This window comes from Leuresthes tenuis, unplaced genomic scaffold (genome assembly GCF_036924035.1).
Source record: "Leuresthes tenuis unplaced genomic scaffold, fLeuTen1.0.hap1 SCAF_8, whole genome shotgun sequence".
Classification (NCBI taxonomy): domain Eukaryota; kingdom Metazoa; phylum Chordata; class Actinopteri; order Atheriniformes; family Atherinopsidae; genus Leuresthes; species Leuresthes tenuis.
Genome location: NW_027325362.1, coordinates 2,856,194 through 2,879,392, shown reverse-complemented (window position 1 = coordinate 2,879,392; position 23,199 = coordinate 2,856,194). Strand labels below are relative to the sequence as shown.

General features: G+C 43.9%; 3 protein-coding genes across 5 annotated transcripts in view; 2 read left to right on the top strand and 1 right to left on the bottom strand.

Annotated features, from left to right (window-relative positions):
• Positions 1-3,445, bottom strand: part of arfgef3 (ARFGEF family member 3) — a 53,984-nt gene extending 50,539 nt beyond the window's left edge. For all 3 annotated transcript variants that reach the window (XM_072390514.1, XM_072390515.1, XM_072390516.1), the window contains exons 1-2: positions 2,937-3,445; positions 1,577-1,628 (exon numbers count right to left, since the gene is read on the bottom strand). In XM_072390514.1, coding sequence (XP_072246615.1) covers positions 1,577-1,628; positions 2,937-3,021 — 137 coding nt within the window. In that variant the 5' untranslated portion in view covers positions 3,022-3,445. The remainder of the gene's footprint in view (positions 1-1,576; positions 1,629-2,936) is intronic.
• LOC140312735 (endothelial PAS domain-containing protein 1-like) overlaps positions 1-23,199 on the top strand; it is a 486,153-nt gene that overhangs the window by 269,318 nt on the left and 193,636 nt on the right. The gene's annotated exons all lie outside the window — the stretch shown is intronic.
• Positions 10,364-14,063, top strand: LOC140312535 (5-hydroxytryptamine receptor 7-like). Its single transcript, XM_072390321.1, has 3 exons — positions 10,364-11,088; positions 12,036-13,219; positions 13,272-14,063. Exons 1-2 carry the CDS (start codon positions 10,508-10,510, stop codon positions 12,919-12,921), a joined length of 1,467 nt encoding a protein of 488 aa, XP_072246422.1. The 5' UTR covers positions 10,364-10,507; the 3' UTR covers positions 12,922-13,219; positions 13,272-14,063.

Genomic DNA, 23,199 nt, shown 5'->3' with positions numbered 1-23,199 from the left:
ATTCTGCGATAAACTGCTTCCATCAAACAGAGCTAAGATCACTAAATGCTGAACAAACTGCCTTTCAGTCATTCAAATCAATAGATGCAAAAAATGTTACGTAACCCAGCAACTGTGATTGAACTAAAAAGTCCCCTCTCCATGCATTCACTCTTTCTTTGTCTCGTTCTGTACTTTAAACCCACTCGCACTGCATCTCCTTCCCATTATTTGCGGTTGGCCGAGTCGCCGTCTCGGCTGCTGATAGCTTTGCTTCAGTGCTCTCTGGCTGCTGAACTGTCACAACTACACAGTTGTAAATAGGCTACAGGGAGCCCAAATTGGCAATATAGCTGCCTGATTTCTCAATCAATCAATTCAATCTATTCATGAGCACGCAGGAAGAGACAACTGAGCCAAGGAAATAAAACATCCAGCCTGGAGAGACACATAAATGTGACTGAGAATGTCCACAATCACTGAAGTCAAAGCCTTTACAATGATCAAAAAGACTGAATAAAAAGCATGCTTTCATGGTCGCAAATATCCTCCTTCTGTCAATTAAGGCTATCCAATGACAGGTATCATTATATATATATATAAAATGTTATATATAGAACAAATATATCAACAAAAAACAAACGGAACAGCAGCCCTCTTTTAAAGTGCATTGTTAGTTCAGGTTTTGACATTAGAAAAAATCTAATTATTGTAAGTCTGGCCAAAGCCGGACTCTTAAACAAGCACGCAATCATGTTAGACTGTCCGAAAAATTAAATCCAAGCTCTTAAAACACACCCAGACAATGTGGTTCGAGTTAAAAATGACTCAAATGCTCCGAAGCTGCAGCTGTTTGCTTCTCCTTGTAAAACCAGTGAAGTGTAACTGTGTTCAGACACGACCAGTAAACCTGATCTAATTCATTTTCTTTTGTCAGACAGCTACAAACACCTGAAATTGTGATTGAAAACCCGCCAATAAAGACCACGAGTCAAGCATTTCCAGACTGTCACATAACTGCAGCATTACCACTGTTCAAGTGACCTGAAGACAGCATCTGTGCAGCTGCACTCGTATGTTCTCTCACACAGAAAGTTAGAGGCAGAATTATATGTTTGGAGCCATTCTCAGACAAACTGAGGCGTCTGCATCTCTTCCATCTTTCTCGTCATAAGAAACGGGGACGTAGCTTAACAGGTCCGGCCTGAGTCCAGCGCTGAAGTGCAACAGTTGGGTTATCAACCAATAAAACATGAGATCCTTTGAATACATTCAAATCATGCAACCTTTGTAGAGTTGTGCACGTCACAGGGAACAAAGAGTGGGAATTTCAGTTCACTGCAGGCTGTGCAGTGTTTGCATCTGTAAGACAACATTAAGTCATTTCAAGCATTTCACATGTTCAAACAAGCCAAATGTGACCCTCGTCATCGATTAATTCTGTCTGATATTCCTGGTTCAGGTGTTGGTGGTGGCTTTGTTTGTATCTGCTTTAAGTCAATGTGTTCTCATCTCACCCTTTCTGCAGACAGACTGGACTGTTCAGAGGGTTAAAGTGATGACATGAGCCGACTTATCTGAATCGTTTTTAACTTACCGAAGTTGTGAAGGGGAAATCTTGGCTGATCCATTCTCAGACTCGAGCGTTTCTGTAGTTCAGTGGAGCAAAGAGAAGAAAAGATTGTGATTAAGAGCCATTGAATCCACGATGCTGTGTTGTCCCAAGGTGTTGACCCAGTGTTTGCAGTCCAGGCTTTTCTACCTCTGCTTAACAACATCACCATCAATGCCTGCCTTGTGGTTCCTTTTGCACATCCTGAACAAACAACGATCAGCTGTCTCACACTTGATATCAGCTGAACAAGCACAGCACGCTAACCGTCTCAGGAGGAGCCAAAACAAAGTATTTCAGCTGCAATATGCACTATGGAAAAATGCTGTTTGAGTGGCTGCTGATGACACAGTTTAATGTTATGTGTCGTTCATCTGAGGATCTCTGTTCCTCATTTTAATGCGTGATGAGGACCAGATGAATTGTTATTATCCTCCTTCACAAAACCTTTAAAATAGGAGCAATTTCTTTTCCATGTGATCGTATGTGTGTCACCAAGAGGAATCCTTTGTATATATGCAGGAAGTTGTGTTGCTGGTAGGTATGTCCATCTTTCAACAACCCCTTGGGAGCACTAATGACTCAGCAAAACGAGTCTCTGTTGATGCTTCTGTCCTATGACAGAATAAAATGTCTTTTGTAATGATGACACAGATGATAAAACTATTGCTTGGTGACCTGTGTGGTGCATGATGTCCCTGCATGACCACATCTAAAGCTGCTCTCATCACTTTCAAAGCTTTAACTTAGATATTTCTGTCTGGAGCAGCTTATCTCGATAATGTAACCGACCTGTTACCTTCTCCTGACTTCACGTGCACTTCATAGCGTGACGCTTTCTGTGGTGTTTGCACCATAGAAAACTTCCTGCTTACTGTCCTGAAGTGTTTCCCACAGGAGTTGTGTGCAGAGTCTGCAGGGCTGCTCAAATGGAAACATATTCCGACTGTCAGTTGGGGGAAAGTTGTAAAAAGATGGATCACAAACAACCTTGTTGCGCGCGCTCAGAAATCATTTTCTTTTCGGAAGCTATTCTAAGAACACAAAACAGCTCTCTATTAAACATGGTAAACTACGACGGCTGTCAGAAAGCATTGGGTGCAGCTTGTATTGAGTGGGAAGCTCAGCTCGGGGATATGGAAACCACCTCCACTGTTTGCCATCGTAAACTCCTGAAAAATCTGTTTTTCCCTCAAGATTTGCTACTTTCTAGATCTGAGTTGTTGACTGAGGCACAGGCGCCTGGGATTAGTGCAGCAGCCTGACAGGTAAACCCGGCCATAGATTACCCTCATCCCTGCCCCCCTCCTGCAGCCGAACAGCCCGGGGGCTGATGCACACTCACCGCAGGCGTAGACGCAGGCATCACGGATGCCTTTGTGCTTGTGGCCGGACGCGTCTTTCTGTAACTTCCGCAGGATTTCCTCCATGCTGGCTCCAAACACTAAGCGGTGTATGATTTAAGAGAACAGGTGCGCCGCCGGGCTGGAGACTAGCTGTGTTCTTTTAAATGTGCAGTGACAGCGACAGCATCCCTGAACCCCCCTGATAAAGGCGATGATTCATTCCGAGCGACCAGCCAATGATGTCAGGCCCGCCGCCAATCCTCTGAGGCTGGAATAAGGAAGTGCTTCTGAATCACAAATCCACGAATACAGAGAGAAAAGCGAAGATCGCCTTACATCCGCCACAATACCATCATAATCTGTCACCCATCCTCCTGTCGATGTTTTCAATAAATGGACGTCATTCGCTCATCCTCTTCTGGCATTTATCCGTCTGCGCTGCTGTGCTCTCAAATCCGTTCCGGCTGATACTTGTGTTCCTCACGGAAAGCAGATCCGGTTCCTTCCATTTCCCCAAACCAAGCTGCCAGGAATACGCCTCTGCACTGCGTGATCACTGCCTTCCACCAAAAGGTGGATTTCAGTCGTACCTGGCAACACGGTACTGATCTTCACGACGTGTCCCGGTTGGGAGGCTTCAATCTGCGGCAGGATTCACTGGAATGGGATTTCCTGTCTGAGCCGGGCGGCAGGTGCAGTTATCCCTGTGCGCGGGAGCGCGCACTCACTCAGTGGGGGTGGATCCCCAGTAAGGCAGGTGGATCCCCAGTAAGGCAGGTGGATCCCCATTAATGCAGGTGGATCCCATTAATGCAGGTGGATCCCATTAATGCAGGTGGATCCCATTAAAGCAGGTGGACCCCCATTAATGCAGGTGGATCCCATTAAAGCAGGTGGACCCCCATTAATGCAGGTGGATCCCAGTAATGCAGGTGGATCCCCATTAATGCAGGTGGATCCCCATTAATGCAGGTGGATCCCATTAAAGGAGGTGGACCCCCATTAATGCAGGTGGATCCCCAGTAATGCAGGTGGATCCCATTAAAGCAGGTGGACCCCCATTAATGCAGGTGGATCCCCAGTAAGGCAGGTGGATCCCAGTAATGCAGGTGGATCCCATTAATGCAGGTGGATCCCCATTAATGCAGGTGGATCCCATTAAAGCAGGTGGACCCCCATTAATGCAGGTGGATCCCCAGTAATGCAGGTGGATCCCATTAATGCAGGTGGATCCACATTAATGCAGGTGGATCCCATTAAAGCAGGTGGACCCCCATTAATGCAGGTGGATCCCCAGTAATGCAGGTGGATCCCATTAAAGCAGGTGGACCCCCAGTAATGCAGGTGGATCCCCAGTAAGGCAGGTGGATCCCAGTAATGCAGGTGGATCCCATTAATGCAGGTGGATCCCCATTAATGCAGGTGGATCCCCAGTAATGCAGGTGGATCCACATTAATGCAGGTGGACCCCCATTAATGCAGGTGGATCCCCATTAATGCAGGTGGATCCCATTAATGCAGGTGGATCCCATTAATGCAGGTGGATCCCCATTAATGCAGGTGGATCCCATTAATGCAGGTGGATCCCCATTAATGCAGGTGGACCCCCATTAATGCAGGTGGATCCCCAGTAAGGCAGGTGGATCCCAGTAATGCAGGTGGATCCCATTAATGCAGGTGGATCCCATTAATGCAGGTGGATCCCCATTAATGCAGGTGGATCCCATTAATGCAGGTGGATCCCATTAAAGCAGGTGGACCCCCATTAATGCAGGTGGATCCCCAGTAAGGCAGGTGGATCCCAGTAATGCAGGTGGATCTCATTAATGCAGGTGGATCCCATTAATGCAGGTGGATCCCCATTAATGCAGGTGGATCCCAGTAATGCAGGTGGATCCCATTAATGCAGGTGGATCCCCAGTAATGCAGGTGGACCCCCATTAATGCAGGTGGATCCCATTAATGCAGGTGGATCCCCAGTAATGCAGGTGGATCCCCATTAATGCAGGTGGATCCCCAGTAATGCAGGTGGATCCCATTAAAGCAGGTGGACCCCCATTAATGCAGGTGGATCCCCAGTAAGGCAGGTGGATCCCAGTAATGCAGGTGGATCCCATTAATGCAGGTGGATCCCCATTAATGCAGGTGGATCCCCAGTAATGCAGGTGGATCCACATTAATGCAGGTGGATCCCCATTAATGCAGGTGGATCCCCATTAATGCAGGTGGATCCCATTAATGCAGGTGGATCCCCATTAATGCAGGTGGATCCCCAGTAATGCAGGTGGACCCCCATTAATGCAGGTGGATCCCCATTAATGCAGGTGGATCCCATTAATGCAGGTGGATCCCATTAATGCAGGTGGATCCCCATTAATGCAGGTGGATCCCATTAATGCAGGTGGATCCCATTAATGCAGGTGGATCCCCATTAATGCAGGTGGATCCCATTAATGCAGGTGGATCCCCATTAATGCAGGTGGATCCCATTAATGCAGGTGGACCCCCATTAATGCAGGTGGATCCCCATTAATGCAGGTGGATCCCATGCATTACGCTTTGTTGTCTCGACCTTTTGATTGACTCAAATTACTTTTTTTTTTGTTTTATAACATTATTTGATGCTGGGATCCACACACATGCTGATATTTTCTGAACGTGTGACTCAACTGTATTCATTTCAGTTAAATGAGCTCTGAAATACTCTGTAAGATTCTTTCCCTCCAGCAGAACTGCAGTTTTCTTGGTCATTTAACAGGATTAAACTCGACCTGTGATGACGTCGCCTTTAAGAAGCAGGGTCCAACATCAGCAGTAAGCAGCCCAGAAAGCCGCTGCTGTCCTGTCAGCATAATCACCCTTTGGTTGGCTCAGCCAGGTCTCTCATAGACAGAACCGTGCACCATATTTCATACCTTTAGCCCACGTTTCTATTGAAAACAATAAGACACTTGTTGTGATACGAACCTCCCCCTCCTTGAACGGTCTGACTCTTTCTGTGTCTCTTCTCGGTGATGCACAGGTGTTCTCAAACCTTTCATCTTCCATTTCATTTCTGTATTGGACGTTTCTGGCTGTTTTTTTCTCTTTATCAGTAAAAAGTAGCAGCTTCCTATAAGAAAGTTTGTGTTTTATAGGTATGTCCGATCATTCTTCATCTCTCTTGTGAATATGGAGAGGTCTTTCCTCACAAAGCTTAACCAGGAATATCACCGTACAGTTTGCAATAAAACATCTTTATTTTACACATGTCAATATGGGGAAGTTTCATCTTCCTTTGATAAAGATAGAGGGGACACAGATGCTGGCAGACTGGATTTATCAGTCATAGTTTGTTATATCCGGCAGGATTAGCAGCCCATGTGCTACATCTCCACTGTGCTTGTTTTCCTCTCATAAAATACTTTAATTTAATCAATAAATGGGAAACTTTTTTCTCTGTGTGAACATAGTTTGAAGAGTTCAGTTCGATTCTAAAAGTTTTGATGACGAACTGATGTTTGGGTGCCAGAAGGAAGTGTTTCAGAGATGCACAGCGGGTCACATGACTCTCCCCTCACCTCCCTGAAAGCTTTCAAAGAACAGCATGTAAACAGATTGTGAGTATTTACCGGCTGCAGTTATGGCAAAGCAAACTACTCTGTTCAGGAGGGAAAAGAGACACATTATCTTCACCATGCTACATGCTGCAGATGCACGGTTACAGCTTACACATTTCACTGTTCGTGCATTGGGATTATTGACATGTGACGTGTCTTTACGACACTTTGGATACGCAGACAGTGAGGCCTGTTAGATGTGTTCTGGTGAGACTGGGCTGGTTGAAAACAGGCTCAGAGGATGCTGCACTTTATTGTTGATCATATAATTTGTACAATAATGCTGAGGGCTGAAGTTATAATGTTTATCCAAAGAATTGGACAGAGCAAACATCTTACCCAGAGGAAGAATAATCCAAAAGATGAGGGATGTTCAGTATGATTCATCCTCCTGGAAATGTCAAATGTGGCCTTTTTTCATTGTATTCCATCTAAAATGTGTGTGTGCCCAGAGAATGATCATCAGTGCATCTTTAACTGACATCATTGGAAAATATCATCCATATCTAGTGTTCTGCAGACAGTCTGAATCTAATCTGAACTCTTTTAGGAGTCATATCTTCTACATAAAGTGGTTTCATAATCAGATAAAGTTTTCTAATTACTTGCAAGACGATTTTAGTCAAAAAATCACATCAAAAGAACTTCCAATGTCAGAGCAACAAAGGAACAACCACCGTTTATACAGCTTAATGTGCCTGATGGGGTTTGTAGCTTTGCAAGTGAGATAAATGATGATCATTCATGCATACAAGCTTGCATGTTGTTGCTGAATCACTGAAATGGGCAATAAAAGAATGAGGCAACAAAAGAAGTGGGTGGTGGGTGGAAGACTGGTATAAAAGGTCAAAGCATGACATGGACTCACACAATAAAGTAAGGAGATTAATGAATGTGAATGTAGGCCTGGCTGGTTTTTAGCAGCCACTTCGCTGTCCAAGCATGACTTTAATTATGACATGAATGAGATTTTTACAAAGACACCGAGGTCAGCTTCAGTTAGAGAACTGGTTAAATTCATTTAGAAGATTTGCATCGTCACAGATAGCAAAATGGTTATAATGTGCAGTATGTGGCATCGGTATTGTTTTCACATCTCATCTTATCCCAAAGCTTAGAATTATTTACACAACATGATTTCTAATATAGCATCAAATCAGCCAGAACATTGACCTCAGCTGGACTCCGTATGCAGCCTGTGGCATTTTCTCCACAAGCTGATGCACATTAAAGAATATGTTTGAAGATAAATGTGACTTACAGCTGCCTGAGCTGTTTAAGGACAGTGTCGGGCTTGTGTTTTTGCAGCCCTCTTTCATGCTAATATGTGACTTCCTTGGGGAAAGGCAAGTCATTGCCAGTTAAGCTCACCACGAAGAGGCTTTCTGTACAACAAGCTTTGCAATCTTTATTGTTTCATATTGATTAAATTCATCCCCAAAAGGATCCGAGTGTTCATCTTCTCTAATTTGACATTTTCCTTTTGAAGTAATGGGTAACCTTAGCTCCTCCTAAGTTCTTCAAATGATTTACTTCAACCTAACAAATGCCACTAAGGAGTCACAAGTGTGTTGTTTCTTTTTAACAAGCCAAACAGCACAGAGTAGATTTTCTCTCTAGAGAAATAACTTTTACTGGATCAAAGTGAAAATGGACCACTAACAAAACCCTGATGACTTACCCTTCATCTATTTCCAAGCTAGTTAGCTGAAAACTTGGCATATCTCAGCATGGTGTGCAGTGTGTCCTTAAAACATTTGAGGAAACTGGACAAGTGGAGGACAAAAGAAGAAGTGTCAGGCCTAAAAAACTATCTCCAGCAGATGAACAGGATCTGAAAGTGATGTCCTTAAGAAAGAGGAAAAAATCCAGCTGTGACCTGACAGGACCTGAGAGATGCATCTGGACCTTCAGCTGATCCATCTACTGTTGGCCCAAGCCTCATCAGAAATGGTCTCCATGGAAGGGTGGCTGTCAAGAAGCCGTTCTTAAGGAAGGGAAACAGGGAGAAAAGGCTGAGCTGTGCCAAATGACACAAGAAGTGGACTGAAAATCAGTGGCAACAGGTCTTATGGAGGGATGAATCCTCCCCAGAGCCCGGACCTCAACATTATTGAAGCAGTGTGGGATCATCTGACAGAGAACGGAACAAAAGGCAGCCCACATCCAAAGAAGAGCTTTGGGATGTCCTTCAAGAAGCCTGGAGAACTATTCCTGAAGACTCCTTAAAGAAATGACAGAAAGCTTGTCTCAGAGGGTTCAGGCTGTGTTGGAGAATAAAGGAGCTCAGACCAGAGATTCACTTTAAAGCTGCTGAGAACTGATAAAAAACTCTGTTTCTGCCTCAGATTCTGGATTATATTAAATATTTGACACACAGGAGCTGTGTGTCAAATATTTACAGCTAAGCTTGTCAGAATGGTACAAACTCTTTTTTTGCCTTAAATATTGAATGTTTTCATAAACTGCTTAATAAACTTAATCTTTTCCTGGAAAAATAAATAAGGATGTTGTAATAAAAACAATGCATGGGTGCCGTTTGTGCCAAGGAAAAATAAACTTGGGTAACAGCATGCAATAATGGCTTAAGACCACTTGGGGGCGGTACCATCCAATGGTTCCTCCTGGCATCAGAATCAGTTCCACACGCTGTGTTTGTGTTCTTTGCACAATATAAAGTAAGATCAGTGAGTGGTTTAAAAAAAACTATAACAATAATCCATCCATCTTCTATACCTGCTTAATCCGTCGGTCGGGTCGCGGGGGGGCGGAGCCTATCCCAGCGGTCATCGGGCGAGAGGCGGGGTTCACCCTGGACAGGTCGCCAGTCCGTCACAGGGCCACACAGGGACAAATAACCACACACACGGTCACACTCACTCCTGGGGACAATTTAGAGTCACCAATTAACCTAACATGCATGTTTTTGGGCAGTGGGAGGAAGCCGGAGAACCCGGAGAGAACCCACGCATACATGGGGAGAACCTGCAGACTCCCCACAGAAAGGCCCCAGCCGGGAATTGAACCTGGAACCCTCTGCTGTGAGGCCACGATGAGAACAATAATAAAGAAATAAATGATTTAAGTGTCAGATTTGGTTTAAATTTTCAGCTGCAGCAACATGAATCTCACAGGAGTGGAGACATACTGCGCCTTTTCTTGTTGGATGAGTCCTGCGCGTGAACTGTTAACAGCAGCATGATTGAAATAGAGTTGAGGAAAAATCATTCAACTTCCTCACTTGTATTACATAAGACCCAACCTATAAAATTAAACATGAATTTATTATAAGTCTCCTAACTACCCGGTGTCGTTTCCATCGAAAGCTAAATTCTAAAAGTTGTCCCTGAGCTCTACCACTGCGCGTCATCCAATCATATAACGGAATGTTCCTCAAATGTTGTGTGTAGGGAAAAAAAGGCACGCACACGCACGCACATAGATCCACAAACACGCTCTAAACAATTCTCATTTTGCGCAATAACGCACCATCATCCAAACACATCCTTTATCCATTTTAAGTGGACTCACAGGGGATTTGGTTTTCTCTGTGTTATTTCTATATAAAGGGGGATACGAATCATCCTGTGAGCTATGCAAACATATGTTGACGTCACACGCCAACTTTTGGGATATATATATGCGCACAATCGGGGTTTAAAGTTTCTCTCTTACTCCAGGCCAAAAAGTCAGCCAGAAATAAACACAATCGTACTTTATAGGTCAGGTATTTTGGGAACATGCCCGCGGCGCACCACGTGCGTAATGACGAGATTGTGCCTCTGATTGAGGAATAAAGACATCGAAGTTCCATGAGGAGAGAGGACAGATGTGAGCGTAGTTTGCCTTGAATGTGACTGTGGAAAGTAATTACTCATTTTTCACACCAACACCGGCACATTTGTGCGCGTCTGTGCCACCACCGGACGGGTCTTTAAGTCCATGGATAAAAAGAACCGGCAGGCAGCAGAATGGTTGTTGTGGGAGCGATTAACGGAACTCTTGGCAGTAACAACATGAGGACTTCGTTTATGATAGAGGATAAAGTCGGTGGTGGAGATCCTGGGGGCTCCACCAACATCATGATGGCTGGGGCTCTTGCGCCCAGGCTGCTGAAGATTGCGCAGGGCGCCGCAGAGGCTGCTGCAGCAGCGGCAGCAGCGACTTCTCCGTCCACCTCCAGTCAGCCGCAGGTCATGGAGACGAACGGGACGCGGTGTGGCGAGCAGATCCTCAGCTACGGCCGCGTGGAGAAGGTGCTGATCGGCGGCATCCTCACTCTGCTCACACTGTCCACCATCTGCGGGAACCTGCTGGTGGTCATCTCGGTGTGCTTTGTGAAGAAGCTGCGCCAGCCATCCAACTACCTGATCGTTTCTCTTGCCATGGCGGACTTGTCTGTAGCTCTGGCCGTAATGCCGTTCGTGAGCATCACGGACCTTATAGGTGGTCAGTGGATCTTCGGACAGTTCTTCTGTAACGTTTTTATCGCCATGGATGTGATGTGCTGCACAGCATCCATCATGAGTCTGTGCGTAATCAGCATTGACAGGTGAGATTAACTTTTTTTCGCTTCAAAAAGCTCAAAAATGCTGGCTGAATGAGAGCAATATATTTTAGGATAATACTATACTATAAAGTCACATGATGATTATTAAGATAAACCAAAAAACACGTTAAGCTTTCTATGAATGGCGATGGCGCTCTTATATTTCTCTTAAAAAAGAACTTCCAGCTTGTCCGTCACAGTTCAGATCCAAAGTGTTAGAGTACAGATTTTATTAGCTGCAGATACATTTTGGTCATGTGTTACATTCACATCTTTAATTCCACATTTAGATTCGGCTTCGCAGACTGATAAACGTTTTTTCTCAGACCTCTGCGATATTGGATCGTCAGATTAAGGCTCTTTGTGTCTCAAAGTCTCATTCAAAGGCACACACTGAACACCGGAGAGACAGTGACGATGCGATGATCAGCCTGGAGCTCTCAGTTCTTTTGCACTGCGCACCAGAGTCATCTATAACTGTAGTTTAAATCAATTAAGTGTGTTAGGAAGCATCTGAAATATTCAGCAGGAACAAACTGCAAATGACTCAATGATCTCCAAATAAAAATGGAACTCATTTTTTATTCCTGCGCTCTTCGTGTCTGCTGTGGACAGGTGGATGAAACTGGGTTCAGGCTGTGGTCAGTTCTTTGAGTGAGTGCGAGCGTGCAGAGAAATGCGTGCACGTGATCTAACTGTAGCCTTAAGCTTCAGTCAACAGCCAAAGGTTCGCTGATCACATGTGGTCTTCCACAGCATCCTGGAGCTTTTCATTCATAAAATGACCAAGTTTCCATCTGGGGCTGCATATGGCGGCAGCTTGTGGTTAAGCTCATTGCTCAAAGGCACCTCGCTGACACGCGGGATCAACGTCACTTACGCATATGTAGAAATCCCTCGAATGTCTTGAATGAAACTTTATCTTCTTTTTTTTCTAACAAACTCTGCAGATATTTGGGCATCACAAAACCTCTGACGTACCCTGTTCGCCAAAACGGCTGCTGCATGGCCAAGATGATCTTGTCCGTGTGGCTCCTCTCTGCCTCCATCACCCTCCCCCCTCTGTTCGGCTGGGCGCAAAATGTCAACGACGGCAGAGTCTGCCTCATCAGTCAGGACTTTGGCTACACTGTCTACTCCACAGCGGTGGCGTTCTACATCCCCATGTCAGTGATGCTGATCATGTACTACAGGATCTACAGAGCAGCCAAACTCAGCGCAGCCAAGCACACCATCACCGGCTTTCCCAGGGAGGGGGATCACCGTGGAGGGGCGCCTCATCGCGGGGGCAGAGGGCTTGATGCTCCACTGCCATCTGAGTCAGGGGAAACAGGAAGCGTTGAAGGGATGGAGGCCGAGGAGGAAGAGGGGAGCTTGGACTGCGTGGCAGCCGCACTGAAAATCCAGCGGGAGGTGGAGGAGGAGTGCGGCAGCCGTGTCTCCCGCTTTCTCAAGAGCGGTGAGCACCACCAGCGGCGGAACAGGAAAAACCAGTCCATCTTCAAACGGGAGCAGAAGGCTGCGGCCACTCTGGGCATCGTTGTTGGGGCCTTCACCTTCTGCTGGCTGCCGTTTTTCTTGGTATCCACCGCCAGGCCGTTTGTCTGCGGCGTGGAGTGCAGCTGCGTGCCACTCTGGCTTGAAAGAACTCTGCTGTGGCTCGGCTACGCCAACTCCCTCATTAATCCCTTCATTTATGCGTTTTTCAATCGTGACCTGAGGACAACTTACAGTAACCTCCTGAGGTGCCGCTACAGGAACATTAATCGGAAGCTGTCTGCAGCTGGCATGCACGAGGCTCTGAAACTGGTGGAGAAGCCAGACGCTGATGTGTGAAGCCGTGGCTCTGCCAAACATTACGCTTGGAAAACACTCAAAGTGTGGACTCAAAGTGTGGCACAAGGCCCCCGTGCTGACAGACAGGTTATTTTGCCAAATGTGTGTGATGACTGCGGAGCTTAGAATGGACAGGATGCTTTGAGGAGTTTTAAGGAGCTGAACTGTTTTATTGGGGGTTGGTGATGAGCTCAAACTGTCTGAACAGTGGCTGCTGATGACTCTGACCCACAGTGAAGCCCAGCGCTGTAAGGATGGCTGCTACCCAACAGGTGCACGGATGGCTGCCGCCCAACACGTGCACGGATGGCTGCCGCCCAACACGTGCACGGATGGCTGCCACCCAACAGGTGCACGGATGGCTGCACAGGTGGTCCCGCTTCATGCTGACTTTGGACTCAGCTGCAAGCATCCATGTACATTCTCATGCTCAGTGGCCTGTCTTTTCTTTTGAGTTTGAGCCAAGGAAAACTTGAAATCAAAGAATTCCTGGTGCTCATTGGTCTCAATATGATACAACACCAAACTCACTCTGGTTATCACAGCGATTCTCTTTTTTAATGCTTTTAAATGTCAAGTTTTTCTTAATAACAGACAAGCACGGTTAAAAGTGGACCACTTCCAGTAAACCCCAATGACGTGTAAAAATGAGCTTGTTTGTGTCAGTGTACCTGCTGTGATTTTGGGCAAACTGTTCCGACCTGTTGTACCTGATATGTATCAGTAAGTTTATATCTATTGCGTATTTGTCAGTTATCGCTGAGCCGTAACGTGGTCCTCTTCCATCTCGTCTTTGCTGAAAAACTACTTATTGATCAGTGTTTTTTTTTTGATGGGCAGCTCACTTACGAACAAAGCAGTACCTCTTGGGTAAAAACATGTAAAGATGCAGAACATAGTGATAAAGAAAACTATTATTTCCAATGCTTTCTGAACGTGTCTGTGCCTTTTCCTTCAGTTTTGGTTCTTCTACGCACATGTTTGCGTGTGACGGAGGCTTTGTGTCAGAAGATGAGACTCACAGCATCTCAGCTTTACTGTTGATCTTTTATTTATCCAGTGACACAACTTCACTGTAACTAAGTTATTTTCATTTGCTTAGTGACCGCTAACGTTGTGTCTAAAAAATTGTATTTAAAGAGTCCAGCTGCCTTGAAAGGTAACATGAACCCAAATCTTTTACTATAATAAAGCAGCCAAAAAATGTTAGTTGCCCATCTCTGGTGTTTTTGCATGATGAATTATTTTATGCCTGTAAAAACCATGAAAAGTAGTTTATAATAAGGTTAAATATTACTGATAAATAGCAGTCTTGATCATAATCAAATGTTTAATTCTAAAAATATCAGTTTGATCAGAAAACTTCACAACTTTCATCTCTTTTTGGCTAAATGTTGCTGAATTTTAACTGATCCCCATTTTCTTGCTGAGGTTCGGCCTCTTTAGGCTGATAAAACCAAGCATGCTCCCTCTGCCATTGTTGGGTTTATGTATTTATCACAAACTCTCACTACAGACACAGCAGATGTGACAGCAGCCTTTTGGGCTGTTAATCCTACATGACAGAAAGCTGATAATGTTCAGTCATGGCTGAGAAAACTGGATCTCTGACCGTTAGATTTTGTGCACAGAAGAGGTGAAGAAAGCTGGAAAATGCTTTGTCCACTTTCTGAGAATATTCCTGTTGCTGTGTTTGCATTTCCATAAAAGGAGGGGTTAATATTTGTTTTCCTTTTGGACAGCAGTAAAAGTTATTTGTGTAATATTTCACGGATATGGAACTGTACCCTGAAAATCCGTCCTCACAGCTTCATTTTCTACAGCAGCTGAGTGGAAGGGAGCATCGTAAGGTCGTTAGTTTGAGTGAACTCCCTTTCTGCTGAGGAGGTGGGAACACTGTAACTGCGTTCAATCATTAATTACAGTTACCCTGTCCAAGAGTTAGAATGGTAAAAATGCACCGAGCCCTGATCTTTAATCACTTAGTCGGGCAGCATCAGAGGTGCTGGAGTCTGCAGAAATTAAACGCTGGTGCTCCCCACTCTTATGTGTGGAATCAGGGTTTTAGACGTGGGATTGTAGGATATATTTGGGTCCTGACATTCTTTAAAAAGGCTTTTTGTTTGGCCAGCTGCAGCCTGTGAAAATGTTCAGAGGTTCGGCTCAGTCATGCTTCACAACCTCTGAACTGCACTTGTTCTGGGCTCAGCGCCATACCGGCCAGGCTCTAAGTTCTTTCATGAAAGACGGAGTGCGGTGGCCACAAAGCAAGGTTGCATGTTTCCAATAAGAGCGTCTAAAATCTCCAAGGATCACAGCGGTAAACAAACACAAACAACGCTGAAAATAAGCTGGAAATATTCTCACTTGTGTGTCCGTGCTTTGGTGAAAGCCAAGAGGGAAATGATCACACAGTCCCGAATGTGACAGAAAGAAAAAAATAACAACTGTTTGTGTCATATCTGGGGAAGTAAGTGTCCCTAAATGGCACTCTGAGCTGCAACAGTCACAGTGCGGCTGCATGTTCACTCCTTTTGGATGAAATTGAGTGTAAGTGCCTTCAGCTGCACTTTACTGGGTGAGTGGTTCTTAAAACACTGATAAAAGTATCTGATCAAACTGGTCACCTTCACAGATAGCAGCACCAAACACAGCATCAGCCAGCCATCTATTATCTAAGGTTAGAGCGAGCCGCTGACAGCTTAAAGTTTCCACAAAGTCATATGTTTTACTTTACCCACACACCAATACCTGGCTAAGAATATATAGTTTGTAGGTGTTCGTGATTACGTTTAAGGTCTGTCTCTTCCTTGAAAATGAATAAAGAATGTGGATGACTCATCCTGCACTTGGGGGACTTCACATTGTTTTTGTCCAATGATGCACTGGAGATGTAGGATGGTGGGCTGTGGCTGTTCAGACCTCTGCAGCTGGCCAATCAGAGCCCGGAAGGGGCCCTGCCTCTCTGACCTTACAGGAGATGACGAATATGAGAAAACAAGTAGAACTTCACTATTTCAACATTTCATGGGAACCCTAAAATACAACTGCTTGAATTTTACTCCATGCAACATATCAACAAAGACATGTTAAAGGGTGGGATTGTAAAGAGATTCAAGCTAATCTGAAAGATTATGCCTCCATGTCTCAGTTAAATACATAAAAGCTCTTTATTATTGTTTTTGTCAGCACTCCAGGCTTTCCACTGATGACCAAGGAAAGACTTCTGTGACTCCTTTTAAGCTAGTCTTCCACTGAAATGACATTTACTAAGTAAAGTAAAGTTACTTTGAATCATCAGCTGTTGGGACGTCCAAATACAGAATGAGTTTCCTGTAAAATGTGCTGCAACAGTTGTTTTGTTCCTTGTATCGAAGATGTCCGGGTGACATTTGAGGAATAAAAAGATAACTAAGCTAGCGTTTTTGGTTAAAATCTTCCCATGTAAAGATTCAGAAGGCGAGCATTTTCCCTTAAAGAGTGGAGGACAACCAGGGCGGTGATTTCAGCATGTTGCTTGCAGATGTGAGGGGTGCACAGGTTGGGCAGCAGTGGAAACAAGCATGTCTGCAGCTATGAAGTGTACCAGGGGCGGGTGAGCAAGTAGGCAAGGATTCGACAAATGCTGAGCCCACTTAGTCACTGATAATAAGTGAAATTAACAGTAAGGAAAACCAGTTCTGAGACGCTGCCAGATGGACTTTTGAAATCTTTCTTCGTCTTTAAAAAAATTAATGCCAAAATGTAAGATTTTCTTCTTTTTTTTAAAAAAAACTGGTGTTTAGAGAGTTAAAACCCTTAAAAAGCTGATGTAGGTTTGACTGTAGGCTCATTCTGGTGGTAAGTTTCTGAGTAAGTTTGTCTGATTCGACCTGAATCTCAGACCAGTGGGTACAGAATAAATCCACGCTCACGAGTGGCGGACTGAGAACTCACAGGCAGACTGACACTTTCTGGTGGATTTATTTAAATTAATCCGAGGTGAGCAGTAGGCCCAGACAGGCAGCTGACTGAGCCAAGGTCAGGCTCCAGTGAATCTGGTGACAACAGAGACAGGAGGTGTCTTCAGAAGGTTTAAGCAGTAGACTTTAAAGTAAAGTGGCCCAACTGACTGCATGAGCATAATCAATCACATTTTCTCTGTGCTTACTCTCTCCTGTACTGAGCAAATCATCTTTGGAACTGTTGATTCTCTGTAATAATTCATTATTAATATTAATAATCAAGAGTAATGTTCTGTTTTTGGGTGCAAGAATAAGTTTATATGAACCTTTTTTAAAACATGTATCTTAAGCTCAAATGAACAATATGTAAAATAGTCCAAAAACACAGATTAATCATGTAAAAAATGCTGTTTTGACTTGTTTTAAAATCCTGAAGGTGTGCTAAAAGTCCTTTTATTTCAAAGGTTTTGCACCTGCTTTAGCAACAGATGTATTCAAAGGAGAGGTAAAAGAAAAAGGATTATATGAGTGAACTGTTGCCTTTTTCTTCAGGGCTCAAACGAAGCTGTGTCACCTAAAACCTGTAAGAAAGTCACCTGCAGTTTTAGGCAGTTAGATATCTGTTTGCTATTGCTTTACTTTAAAGAAAATGCTCAAATTCTGCAGATTTACAGGAAAGCTGTGCAACATTTTAAACTTTTTTGCCAATTAATAATGGAGAATCAAACCAAAGAAGAAGAAAAACGAAGCTATTTTGCATCTGTTTCTGTATAATTTCACGTCACAACTTAACCATCTCACTGGATCCTGTGTCTTGGTTTGCAGAACAGCTGCTTATCAAGATCAATGTCCTTCGTATCGTTTAGCAATTTCCTGCACACATTTCTGAGGATTTCATTTCTGGTTGTAAAATGGATGGCGATGCAGTACAAATGAGGGTTAAGATTTTCACAATACAGCATATAATGATGTAAATATAGCTGCTTTCTCACTATTCCCTGATAGAGTTGAAGTTTCAGAGTTTAGTATTCGATCAGTAAGACTCAAATTCCCCTTTAAACCAGAGCTGCTGAATCCTCGTCTGTCATATTTGTCAGAACCTTCCCGACTACATGACAGCTGACATCTTCCAGCCCAGAAAAGAGTGATGACAGCTGCCTTTGAAAATGTTCATGTCTGAAAAGTATAAATCGTTACCTGCCAGCAAAGGTCAGAATAGTGAGGAGCACATTTCGACTGATGCCTGTCAAAATAAAACTCCTGACCTGGCATCTCATGCACTGAACACTTTGATCCATTCAGCCATGCCAGCGACTGTTGTACTGAGTAATGATCCCGACACACAGCCCAATTTCACTCTGTGCAAGTGTGGTGCCAAAGCCCGACAGCGACAGACTGCCTGCTGAGGCAACAATCTCCGGTTCTCCCTTCTTCAGCTCATCCCTTTCTTCCACTTTTAGTGCAGCATCAGCTTTGTCTGCCGGCGCAGCTTTTGATCTGCTGATAGCTGCTTGCATTGAGCTGATGTTGTGGATAAAACCACCAGATGCTCATAGAACAGACGAGTTTTAAGTCTTTAAGAGAGCTTAATGTAGTGAAACTTAAGAAAAAAGTTTAATAAATTTGACACGTGTGCTGCTGAAAAACAGATGAAGTGATGGAATTATACTAACCTGGTGGTGCCGAGTGTGGATGATGCTGTCAACAACTGAGATGATTGTGTACTTGAAAGTTTAAAAATCAACATTATATAATATAATCAATATTCTTGGGCTTAGGCCGTGTGAAACTCGCCTGTGTGTGAGTGGACTGGCCATCACAGTGTTTAGCTCTTTTCAGAGGCTCGCATCTGATCAAAAGACCCAAAAGGAGTCTTTCTGTGTAAATCTGGACTGTAAACATGATCACGGACTCATTGTGCACAGATCACAAATCTGTGTGCACAGAGGAGATGCCTGTTTACAGTTTAAACTCACAGATTTTCATGGGTGTGCCATCATGTAATGGCTCAGCTTGTTTTGGAACCTGGACTATGGTTTGAATTATTATTCACATTGCAGAAAAAGAAAGGAAAAAAACTGGAGCAATGCTGCGCCGTGCAACAGAAAAGTACCTTAAATGACAAAAAGAGAACTATCACACGAATGGTTATTTCCTGCACAGACAGACAAATGACTACAGGAAATCGCAGCAGGGCCGATACATATCTGTGGTGCATAATTCCTTTGAATTAACTCCACTTTCAGCTGGGTTCCAAGTCAAATTGAAGTGGTTTATCTGGATGGATACATCCTCCAACATCACCAGTATAAATCAGCTGAGATAAACACAATGTCTTGCTGAGAGAATGAAGAGAAACCAAATATGTTATTCAATCTGATTATATTAAGGTCTGGAGCTCACAGAGACAGTAATACAAGAGCAGACGCTCAAGCACATTCAGCTGCTCTGGATGAATTACCCTTCCCACATTTAGAGGCTTCAGGCGCTAGCTATTAGCTCTCCGCAACCCGAAAGAAAACCCTGAAGGAATCCAAACATTCAAGCGTCTGCAGAGCATGGAGGTGCTGTGCGGAACAATGCATTTCCCCACAGGAGGACGTCCTCACAAAGCAAAGCCCAAATGTTTTCCCAGTGTGCTGCTTTTCCCAGGCGAGCGCTCAGTTCCACCGAGCCTGCAGGGTGCCGTCTGAATAAACTTTCATTAACGGGTTTTAGTCAAATAGTGACATTTCAGCTGCGCTGCTCAGTGGGAGACGAGGGTCTGAAAACAAGTCACCTGCTCTGCTGCTTAGCTTTGTGCTGCTCTTTGTGTGCTTTGATTGCTAAGCAACTAAGAAATTATGGGAATCAAAAATGGCAGCTTATTTCACTGCAGTAATTATTTTAGCATTGCTGACTCACACTGGCTTAATACCTCCATTATAATTATAATTAATGTGAGAAAGAAGGTCACCGGTTTGATTCCTGCAAACTGTGTCCACTGCCATCAAAGTGCTCTAAAACTAAAATAAATTAAAGCTTGTAGATCATGACAATTATCTTCTTGATGTTTGCTCAGGCTCAACTTGCTGAATATGCCAACCTCCATGATGCAGTTTGATTTGAGGCCCTCGTTTATCGGTTTGGTGTTTGTAACTAAATTTAATTGATCATTAATGATTCTTTTAGCTTTGGAATATGCTCATTTTTTATCTCCAGTCACAATAACGCAGCTGCCTTTATAAGTGCACAGTTTGCATCGTAGGATTAGCTTGTTTTTAAGCACATCCCTCATGGTAATTCACACGTAGCTAACAGAAGCGGCTCAGCTCTGCATCAACGTGTGCTGAGAGAAGAATTATAGCTTACAGTTTACAGAACACTTTATGTCTGCATTAGACTTCAGTTCTTTATAAAAAGCTCGAGCAAACAAAAGCAAAACCAACATTCATTCTAATTTTGGCTCCTTTTCTGTCATTTCCCATCTTAGCTGCTAAACATTGCTTCTTTGTGAAGGATCAGTGGTGAAAGTGAGGTTTACCTGCCAGAAGCCTTCACCATTGTTGTAATTATCATGCTTTTCACTAACTTTCTGTTTGCCACCAGCTTCCTCCTCCTCTTCTTCTTCTTCTGTTCACTCCAAGGCAAACTGCACGGCACCAGGGTGAGTCACATCCAATCCAGTGGTACAAACCGGTGCTACAGTAAGGTGCGTTCCCTTTCCAGCTGTTTCCAGCTGTTATAAATACCAGACGTTCTTTTGGGTGAAGAATCAATGGAAACATGTATCCATTTTCATTCTCCTTTTCCCCTAATCTTCACTTTCTGGCTTATGGAAACTGGAAGCTTTTTCTGTCATGTGATCAGAGAGAAAGCAACAAGAAAAAGAATAATCATCTAATAGACCGTTTCCTTCAGATATCTAATGGAATTAGACTACTTTAGTCCTACTGTGAAGTTTGTGAAGCACACCTGCACAGTTGATGAGGCTGGGGCTGCTTGTATTGGTCAGGATGATCAGTTAATGCTCACGGCTGGTTCCCAGAGGAGTGAGAAAAACAAAATGAACCTCAGTGAGCAACAGCTGAAGCCTTGATGATAACCATCTCCTACAGCTGTGCCTATCAGAAGAGCAACCTTGGGATGGATGAACTGCAACAGCAGATAGGTCCAGCTGAAGACTTCCTTCTCTGCAGAACAGCAAATTAATCCTATTTTTTCTCATTTCTTTTCAGCATTCATGAAGACGATTAGTCTTTCTCAGATTCAGGAAATGGAACCTCTCAGGGCTTCAGTACCAGGCCTTTGTGGCCACAGTTAAGCAGCTTCCATGGCTCCTTGCAGCAGTATGATGCACCACTGGTTTCTGACATGGTGTCTAACTGGTTTCATGAGCATGACAGTGAGTTCAGTGGCCTGCCCAAGTCACAAAGACCAAGAATTCCTTTGGGATGTGTTCGAACAGGAAGTCGGCTGCATGAATATGTAGCTCACAAATAAGTAAAAATGATGTAATGAATCATGACAGCCTGCAGCTGTGGCAGCTGAGAAATGCTCCCCCCGCCCCACCCCGGCCACTGCCCTAAGCGGGTATAGTAATGGATGGATGGAGGATTTATTTGTGAAGACCCTCCTTTAATATGCTGCCATGAATACCATCAGTTTACCTTCTCTTTCGGTGCCTTGAGATGACTTTTATTGCAAATTGGAGCTTTATAAATGAACTGGATTAGAAGTTGAAAATGAGGTTTGTTTCAAGTTAAGCAGGGAAAGCTTTAATGTTACTGTGTTGTGTTTGGAAATCTGGTTCCATGTGCCTCTCGTTTAATTTCCTGGCAGCTTTTAGCAGTGATGGAGGCTGTAGTGCAGTGATGAGGGGAAAAGTAAGAAGAAAATGCAAATAATGAATAAAAAAAGAGGCTGTCACTTTGATCTCTGCCTTGTTTGCTTCACACTTCTTTGAAGCTGATTGCTTAAAGCTGTTGCTCATGTATGATTGCTTCCCTCGTGTATGTATACTTCCAGGTTTTCTTTATCCCATACGAGCAGCACATTTGTTCATGCTCTGTTTTTCCCCCTTATTTTAGTTTTATTTGGCTTTATAATGTGTTTTGGATGCATGCATGTGAGGTTCATTGGTGTGAGTGAGAGCATGCATGGTTGTTTGTGTCTGTGTGGCCCTGTGATGGACTGATGACCCGTCCAGCGTGCACCCCGCCTCTCGCCCAATGATAGGCTCCAGCCCCCTGCGACCCAGCATCACATTAAGTGGGTACAGAAAATGGATGGAGGCTTTGGAGTGCCTTTGGTTTTCTTTTCCTTTATTAACATGTCTCAGATGTTTGAGCCTGCAGCTTCTCTACAGTCTCTTTAGCTCATTAATGGGACTTAAGGGTATCTTGTTCCTTTCCCCTCCCACGTACACTTCTTCTTGTGTTGTTCATCATTGAGTCTTTTGATTTATTGACTGTTAATGTTTTGTTGCCTTTGAGAAGTTAAAGAAATGGTTCAAACGGAAAGAAGATGTTTGCTGAGGCATTTCCAGCTGTTTCTTCGGCCTTTTATCTGGATTTTGTTGTAACTATTGGTTGCAAACATTCAGTATGTTGATGTTATTGCTAATTATTTTGGCTTTAATGGTTTCATAATGAAAAAAAGAATGAAATTAAAGCTCTGGATGAAGGATGGCGCCCTGTGGCTGAGGTCTGCAGTGACACTGACCTGCATCAGAGCGAACTTCCGATCCTCTTCGCTTTCCTCAGTCACTGACAACCCTGCAGAGACAAGGTTGCTTAATGTGAGCTGTACAGTGGTCCAAATTAGGGCTTTGACAGTTTAGCAGCATACAGCAGACTTCAGCTGTCATCTAAGCTCAAGCTGCAGTGTCCCTGAGCTTGATAGTGATGGTGTTATTCATTATTTCAGGTGAAATAATGGCCTCCACCCTCCACAGAGATGGACTTCTGCACATGAGATGATTCATACTGAACTTACCTGTCAGTTCAAGCTGCTTTTTCTTTAAATTAGGCTTTATTTTTAACCTATTTTAGTTTGTATGTTAGTTTTTAAAGATATGTATTCAGGAAAATGGTTTCCCCACAACTTTAGCTGGAAGATATTACAGTCTCCACCTGCTATTCTGTTCATCCAGGACCTTACAGCTGTGCTTACTAAAAGAGTCAAGTCAGGTCTCTGTTCTCCATGCAGAGATTCATTTTCATCACGCCGAGCTCTGGGTTTGGTTCAGCTTTTCAAGAGAAATAATGTGACCGATGCCATTTGTGGGGAACTTAATGATTTATCACCGTACCCTTGAGTCTTCACTTGAGTGTGGATCAGCATATATTTGCTG